This window comes from Vombatus ursinus, unplaced genomic scaffold, assembly GCF_900497805.2.
Source record: "Vombatus ursinus unplaced genomic scaffold, bare-nosed wombat genome assembly UNPS02014816.1, whole genome shotgun sequence".
Classification (NCBI taxonomy): Eukaryota; Metazoa; Chordata; class Mammalia; order Diprotodontia; family Vombatidae; genus Vombatus; species Vombatus ursinus.
Window position 1 is genome coordinate 6,995,370 of NW_020954594.1, and position 8,358 is coordinate 7,003,727.

An 8,358-nucleotide genomic window follows, 5' to 3' on the forward strand; every position below is an offset into this window, starting at 1 on the left:
ATCTTAAGAAACGGTTTGTTGCTATACTTAAAAGATTTTTTTTTAAATCATGAATGGGTGTTGTATTTTGTCAAAAGCTTTTTCTATATTGATGTGGTGACTATCNTTAAGAAACGGTTTGTTGCTATACTTAAAAGATTTTTTTTAAAATCATGAATGGGTGTTGTATTTTGTCAAAAGCTTTTTCTATATTGATGTGGTGACTATCATTGTTTCCATTTTCTATTATGTTTATAGTTCTCCTAATATTGAACCAAACCTGTATTCCTAGTATAAATCCAACCTTGTCATAATGTAGGATCTTTTTGTTAGGTCCCAGAGCATCTTGCTCCTTATATGACAGTGATGAGAATGCTGCTTTCGCCAGCACCTAATTTTGGATTACCTCAGCAGAGTGCCCTGGACAGAGCTCATTTGTCCATTCCACATCCCATGCTCATTGTCAGCCACTAGGGAAGCCTCCAGGTCCCTGGTGGTCTTTTAGTGTTCCAACCACATATGCCTACTTGCTCATTATCTAAATAACCAGTCACCTTCCTCACTAAGATAAGGAGGAATCAATCCAAAAGCATTTATTAAATATTTGTTCTGTGCTGGGAATCCAAAGAAAAAGTTAAAATATTATTGATTTTTCTTACTACCCAGGAAAAAAAAGAATAATTCAATTCAACATATAATTTACCTCCAAATTTCATCAAAAAGGCTATTCTCCCTACATCCAGAAAGAAGCATTTTAGGAGGACAGTGTGATAGAGTAGGGAGTGCTGAATTTGGAGTCAGAAGACCTAGGTTAAATCCTGCCTCCACCATTTATAACTTGTGTGATGTTGGGCAAGTCACTTAACCTGGATGAGTCTCAGGTGTAAAATGAGGCAGTTGAACCGGATGACCTCTAAAATCCCTGCCAGGTTGAAATCTTGTGGCTTTGAATGTGTTACTCTCCCTGCCTCCCCCCAAGAGATAAAGATCCCTGTTAAACCGGGCCAACCAAGTAACTTGTTAAGAAGTCTCAGAAATATTTACTTTGTAAACTCTTTGGTTTCTCTGCTTCCTCATTCGCTTATCAGTAAAATTTAATTTCAAAGAATTCCAACCTTGTCTCAGGTAAACTGGAAAAGAGGTTTTCCCTACCCCTCCCACATCCCCACAGAGGGTGTCAATTAGGGCTTCTCAAATATGGTTCTGGCATCCATTTCGTTGTCGTTGTTTGTCCTTCTCAAAGAGAATCATGCCATCAGGAAGGTAATGTCGTGACATGCAAGTGACTTGGATTTAAGTGAGGGAGGACTGTGCAAAGTCACCAGCTTCGCTTTCTCTTCTGGAGCCATCTTGGTCCAGTGGCGAGATATAGATCAGGACCACTGGAGATCACCCTGGATGGTTCTGGCATCCATTTCAGAGAATAGGTAAAGCTGTAGCAGCTAGGAGAGGGGATAAGATCAATGTGGTACATGGGTCTGGTTGTCCCAGGTCTGCCACTTAACTAGCTTTGTGGGTCTAAGCAAGTCATTAAATTTTGTTGACCCATGATGTTCTCATGACAGACAGCATGGCCTGGTGAATAGAGAATTTGTCTCAAAGTTGGATTCAATTCTCATTTCTGATACATTCTGACTGGATGACCTTGGGAAAGTCATAACCTTGCCCCCAATTCCCTCATCCCTGCTCTAAGCATCTCTTAAGTAGCACAGAACTTGACACCTTACATAGACGAGTCTCCTCATAAAGGGGGTCTTTATTCCAGAGAAATTATAGATCCAGTCTCTTTCCCCCTAGAATGAAAAGTTTTGGGACCACCTGGGCCACTCCACAGATTCTCCCAAAACAGAAGACATAGTCTCTGCCCTTAATAAACTTAACAGTATGTTTGGGGAGAAAATATAAAAATACATGAAGTCAATCATTTTATTGAGCGCTTGCTATTTACTCAACATGGTGCTAAGCAGTAATATGACAGATTTTTATAAAATATTAAAAAATATCTTCCATACGATCTTAATTTCCCGTCATTTGTAGGTTGCTTTTTAAGTGTTCTTAAATCATCTTGATGTTGTATAAATATTCATTCTGCCTAGGACCATGAGGCATTTGGGGGCATTGCCCTAGGAGTGGACATCCAGACATCCCTTAATGCCCAAGAAGACACTAAGCAGCAGTATAAGAATCAGCAGTGGTCTCTCTTTTATGCTTAGATTGCTGTTCTGGATCACCTTCTTACGGGGAATCAGTGGATGGAAGGGGAAGAAGGAGGGCAGGTTTTGTCTTCAGCAAATTCCTATGTCTTCCATTTATTCCTGGTTGGGCTAAACATCAAATCAGTCAGGGACATTATAACACCCACTAACCAACGGTCACCATTTTTTAAATTATAAAATTTGCAGATAAGTGGGCAACCATTTGTTGGGTATGTAATAATGGAGATTCCTTTTCTGTATGGGTTGAACTAGATAACTATCTCAACAGCTGTTGAGGTCTCTTACAACTCTCAAATTCTGATTCTATGAAAACAAGTCAATGCCATTTTATGCCAGTTCTATAATTATTCTTTTTGGATCCATTAGAGTAAGATTCCTGCACACAACTCTAAATCAGACTTCTCAACTAAAGGATTATATACTTCCTGTGGGCAAGAACTATATTGTACCCTCTGTGTCCATGGTGTCTCTTTTCCCCCTCCCCAGGCTGCCAATGCACCCCCAAGAACTCTGGGCATACCACTAATGCTACTGATTGACAGAATGATTTCTTTCAGCCATGGCCATCCCTCTCTGGAAAGAATTTCCTTTAGAGAAAAATGGCAGCTGCATGGGACATGATGACCTTGGTTTATTGCTGCCAAAGGATGGATACCAGACAAATCAGGGCTGGAGGGTTGGAGGAGGTGGGAGTGGGGTAAATAGAACACAAGAAGGAGAAGAGGCAGAGCACAGTGCTGACAGGGGAAACCCTAGGCCTATTGGGCTTAGGGCACTCACAGTGAATCTCTAGGAAGCCTCAAATGTAAGAGACACAAAGCAGAAGCCCTGGGGCTCTTAGTTATGCCCCCTCCCCTATAGGACATTCTTAAAGTGCTGACATTGCAAGAACAGGTGCATAGCTTCATGCCCTTTGGAGGGCATTATTAGGTCTCTTTCCCTCCTTTTCTGCCTAACTTTTGCTGATGCCCAGAACTAACATTGCTCACAGCAAAGATGCTTTGGGTCCATCAAGGAGGTGAGGAAAGCCCATCTCCCACACCCATCCCATCGCTATATGTAGTACCCATGAGGAAGCAGAGGCAGGCAGGGAGGCTTTCAGTCAAAAGGAAAAGGTTGTGCTTAGCTTAGCCCATGCCAATGTGCCAGGGCTGGCACACAAGGAAGGGACAGTTTGATTTCTGCCTGAAAGAGGTGAGGCATAGATAGTTAAAACAGGAGCAAAGGACAGTGCCCAGGGCATGCAGCATTCTCCTTATCCACCCAGCTTGGCATGCTCCCCATATCCATTGTATAAAGTGCTAAAGAAGAGTAGGGTTATGGTTTTGAGATGTCAAAAAATGTCATGTCCTCTCCTGGCAGTTACATGCTATTTGAGCATAGCTGCATTCAGCTTGGGTATTTGTTACATCATTACCCAAGCCTCAAGACCAACCTGAGTTAAAATGAAGTGACCAGTTCTCAAGGGCAGCCTCAACCCCATGCCTAAGAGAGTCTGATCGAAGTTTGAGGTCCCAATGATACCAATCAAACTCATATGGATAACAAAATTACCTCCCTAGCCAGGAAGGTAAGGGCAGGTCCAGGAGAGGAGCAAAGTGCCCCGAGAAGAACAAAAGGACTTCCCTCTACCCTGCCTTCTTGCTCACAGCCAAATCTCATCACTACTCATACTGGATGCCCGATAGATGTAGCCCAGCATCGGAAGATGTACAAAACCTGTGGGTGAAAGGGATCCAGAACCTGAGCTCCCAGTATCACTGAGGAAGAGATGCTTAGTCTATGTGCCAACCCTCTTTCCCCAGGGAACCTCACTCTTGGAGAGCTGGTAGCATAGATGCCTAGGTTCCTTCCATGTCCTCTAGGGGTTACAGAATCTATATAAATGGGCATATTTGGCAGGGGAGATGAGGAGGTGGAGAGGTATGTGCCCTGTTGGTACCCATTTTCCTTGCCCTGGATACCTTGGCTGGTGAAAAGGACACCATTCTCAGGGTCCAGGATGTCAGGCCTCCTGGTGTTCTGTGGAATCTGTCCATCAGCTGGTTTGGCTGTTGGATGATAAAGATGGTGGTGCCTGGTGCCCTCCAGTGCCAGAGGAGTTCCTTCTGCTGCCCATGCTCCCCTTCCCCAGTAGGTGTTGCAAACTCAGGAGCCAACCCAGTGGACAGGGACATGAGGGAGGGTGGCTGAAGAGCCTTAGGTGGCAGGGGAGGGCATGGTCTCTAGTCATCTCACAATGCTGTTCATCCTCTTCTGAACCCACTCTAGATTTTCAATGTTCTTCCTAAAATGTGGTACCCAGAACTCAACAATACACTTTGCCTGACCACAGCAAAATATACACCACCTCTGGAGTCCGGAGTGAGATCATTGAGTTGCAGGTTGGAAGGGAGGGACATGTTTTCCCGGGGCAGTCGCACATTGTTGAGTTTCAGATTGTTGGAGTCACTGCAAGGTAGGTAAATGCTGATATCACCCTTGACACCAGCTGTGATATGTTCTCAACTTGTGGTATGGACCAGACCTGCCGACCTCCAAGAAATCTCCCCAGCACCCACACTGTGTATCAGTCCTGCCCATTGTCTGGCAACCCACCCACCATCCTACCCAGACTGAAGGTATGTTACCTGGAGAGGAGAGATGGGTGCCGAGAGGTGCCTGGGAGAAAAGAAGAGGGTGGGCCCACTGACTCCATCCCATCACAGTGCACTAACTGCCACCCCAGTTGGGGAGGTGCTCTGGCATGCTCATCTCTGACAAGAGAATTCATGACTTCTCACTGATCCCACTGTCTCACCCAGATCCTCATCACTCTGGGGTCTCCTCCACCCTGCCCACTCTCCAGCGGTCCCATGCAACTTGTTCTTCCCAGCTCCCTCCGTTCCAGATTTGTTCAGCTCTGCCCCATGCTCACCATGTTTGATCTCGTCTCCACCTCTGTCCCCACTTGGCAATCTTATTATAGGTTCTATCCTTATACTTCCTCTTCCCTGTTTTCACTCACAGCCTCCCTCCCCATCCCTGTTATCTGTACACACACCACCTTCCCTCCCATGCCTTCCACTCCTATCCCTACCTGTAGTCTTTTTGTCCTTCCTGCAGACCAGGCAGGCCACCAGAGTGCTGAAGCCCACCAGAGTGCCCAGAGCAAGAGCTCCAGCCACAACAATACCCAGCATCGGCACTTCCACCTGGGTGGCCAGGAGCCCTGTGGGGCATCCCTTGGTCAAGCCCAGGGAGGCAGTGTCCCTGCCCATCCCAACATGCAAGGGGAGAGAAGCCCTGGCAATCTTTGTTCCTATGGGCAAGATGCCCTGGCAGGAGTTACCTCTAGCAAGTTTCCTAGTGCAAATTCCTGGTCTTCCAGTAAGAGATCCTCTTGCCTTTCCCATATGCCACCTGTGCCCACCCCAACCTTTGGCAATACCTACGCCCTTTGGATAGGAGGGGCAGTCTCTGTTCCACACCACCCATACCCCTCTGAGCTTTGCCTGACTCACCTGGGGCTGGGAGAGAAGAACTAGTGACACCCACGTCATTGGTGGCCACCACAGAGAGGTTCTGTGCCCGGCTGTGGAGCTGTAGCTGCACAGTGTGGTTGGTGAGCCAGGGGTAGCTCTGAGCATCCAGTACCAGGAAATCAGAAGTGTTGACAGTCACTGGTCCATCCCGGTCAATCCATGTGACATTGGCAGGTGGGTTGGCACGCACCAGGGCAAACAAGACAACCAAGAGCCCTGGGCCCTGGGCTTCTTGGTACTTGGCTCCAACCTTGGCAATCTCTGGTTTGACTGGGGCAAAGCAGAAGCCACCCTACTCCTATCACTGGCCTTACATCACTCCCTGCACCAAACCCCTCCCAAATACAATTTTTGGGAAGAGAGGAGACCAAGGAGTCACACACCAGGGACCTCTCCTCAGACATGGCTGGGGATTTGGATACCCAGGGTCACTTCTCAGATAGGGCTGGGAGTCGGGCCACTTTGGGCCTCTTCTCATATAAAGAATGAGATATGGCAAGATCTGGATCTGGGCATAAGATCAGGGGAGAGGAAATAGGGCCTGTGAATTCTTTCTGAGCATGCTATGTAAGTAAGAGACTGTAGGCTGCTTTGGTCTGCGCTCCCAGGTCTCATATCGCCAGGTACTGGGAGTGGCACCTGGAGAGGCTAGGGTAGAGGGGATTGGCACTCCAGGAGTACAATGCAGAGAGCCCTCTCCTCCATCCCTCTTCCCCACCCTGGCAGACACTCACACTGCACATTAAGGATGACAGAGGCATTGGCCACCCTCCTGGTGTCTGGATCCTGCAAGGAGCAGTTCAGCTCATGCTGAGCCCTCTGAGCCGTGATTGTAAAAGTGCTAGTGCTGCCTGTGAAGGCCTCCCCACCCACACTCAATAGCCTCGACGTGTTGGCCTCCTGTAATTGTCCATCCAGGTACCAGGCCAGCCTCGGAGGGTCATGCCCACCTTCCACTTGGCAGGTGAAGGCATGGCGTTCATTCTCCCTCAGCGCCCTCTCTGCCCATGTCTGCCCATCGATCTGAGGCGCCAGCTCCCCCCGGCCTGGAACAGAGTAGGGGCCCCATGATTGAAGGGCCTTGGGAATGCTTAGGATTCAGTAATGGAGAAATCAGAGGAAGTATGGAGAGGCAGAGTAAGGTGGGGGTATAAGTCACATTGGGGTGTTGGGGGCTACTATGTAACAGACCATGGGAAGAAACCCAAATGCTTAAGAAGTCACATGAATGGGGACCTAGGAAGAGAGAGGCAGGGCAGCCTCTGAGATTCCCCTCATGAGCAAGGGAGAGAAAATGAGATGTTCTAGGTCTAGTATCGCCAGGCACTGGGGGTGGCACCTGGACAAACCTGGGAGCCTGATGTCTAGGGTAGAGGGGATCAGCACTCCAGGAGCACTGAAAGTGAGTGGACACCAGGAGGGGTCAGGTGGAGGTAGAGGCAGGGTACCTGAGCTCAGCAAGGCCTGTACTAGCAGCATCGTGGGAGGGAATGCAGCGAGGGTCCAGCAAAGCATCATGGTCAGCCCCAGTTTGAACCCTCTTTGGCTCCTGGGGGCAGAGGAGAGAGGCCTGGGGGGTGGGAGGAAGGAAGAAAGGGAGGACAGGCACAAGGGCCTCCTCCCATACACATATACATGTAGAAAACACGTGCATATGCATAGATACCCAGAAACAGACATATACATTGATAAACATACTCTTTCACAGACATATGCACAGAAACACATAGTAGCTTCTATAGGTACACATATACTCTCAGATATACATAGAAACATGTGCATATACACACTGAAATATGCATGCATAGAAAACACACACACACATATAAATGCACAGGCAAAGAAAGCGTGTCCCTGCTCCTGAAGGTCATAATCTCTCTCCTTCCCCAGATGCCTCCTCCCACCCCTCTCTCAGGCCATAGCCCTTCCTCTGCTCTCTTTCCCTGCCTTTGACTTCTCTCCTCCTTTCTGCAGATTGGGGGTGGTGGGGGACAGGTGGGGTGTGGGGAAGGTTTCAGCTTTGGGACCAGTCGCAAGTAGCAAGCAGGGCATCTGGGCAGTGGGATGGGGGAGCTGCCGGGGAGAAGTCCCTGTAGTGGACAGCCCCTCCCTGGGGCCTGGGCCTCTGACTCCATCCCCTGGGCATCACTCACCCGGGATCCCTCCCCTGTCAAACCCTGGTCCAGGCTCCTCTCCAGGACTGGGGACAGCAACTGCTCAGGTCTGATGAATACTGCAGTGTGATGCAGGGGCTCGGAGCATGGGCAGACAGGGCCAATCAATGCCCGATGTGCCACTCCCTTCCTGGGTGAAGGCTGGGCCGCCCGACCCCCTCCTTCTGGCGTGGGAAGCAAGGGGGCATTAGCTCCCACCCACCTTCTGTCATCGCCAAAGCACCTTAGCCGTGCATACACCGCCCCTCTGCTGCCTCTGCCGCCACAGGCTGCATCCCTCACCAGCGGGGCTGGTCCGAGAGTGTGATGTGTTCCCAGGGCATTTCTAGTCTCCGGCACCTTGCTCCCCGGGAAGAAGCAGTGTGGGCAATTGGGAGTAACTCTAGAGCCCAGCTGAGGCTGGGCACCCAAGTGCAAATTCCATCCCTGCCACTGAGTGAGTGCATGTGTCCCGTAAATCTCTGA

General features: G+C 48.9%; 2 protein-coding genes across 4 annotated transcripts in view; both read right to left on the reverse strand.

The window, feature by feature from the left end:
- Window positions 1–1,739: 1,739 nt before the first annotated feature.
- TMEM25 (transmembrane protein 25) lies at window positions 1,740–7,461 on the reverse strand. 3 transcript variants are annotated; one of them, XM_027835638.1, is made up of 9 exons: window positions 7,168–7,461; window positions 6,454–6,765; window positions 5,699–5,989; window positions 5,275–5,406; window positions 4,826–4,856; window positions 4,546–4,646; window positions 4,160–4,246; window positions 3,750–3,914; window positions 2,218–2,303 (listed from the first exon to the last, which is right to left on the reverse strand). In XM_027835638.1, the coding sequence occupies exons 1-8, from the start codon at window positions 7,445–7,447 to the stop codon at window positions 3,841–3,843; spliced, it is 1,308 nt and encodes a 435-aa protein (XP_027691439.1). In that variant the 5' UTR covers window positions 7,448–7,461; the 3' UTR covers window positions 2,218–2,303; window positions 3,750–3,840. The 3 variants fall into 3 exon arrangements, with proteins under 3 accessions (XP_027691438.1, XP_027691439.1, XP_027691440.1); XM_027835637.1 differs by lacking the exon at window positions 3,750–3,914 and having other exon boundaries at window positions 1,740–2,303; XM_027835639.1 differs by lacking the exons at window positions 2,218–2,303; window positions 3,750–3,914; window positions 4,160–4,246 and having other exon boundaries at window positions 4,578–4,646; window positions 4,826–4,951.
- The window catches only part of LOC114023045, a 996-nt gene continuing 93 nt past the window's right edge, over window positions 7,456–8,358 (reverse strand). Inside the window, exon 2 of the mRNA XM_027835533.1 lies at window positions 7,456–8,325. Within this exon, the coding sequence (XP_027691334.1) occupies window positions 7,456–8,325 (870 nt within the window). The remainder of the gene's footprint in view (window positions 8,326–8,358) is intronic.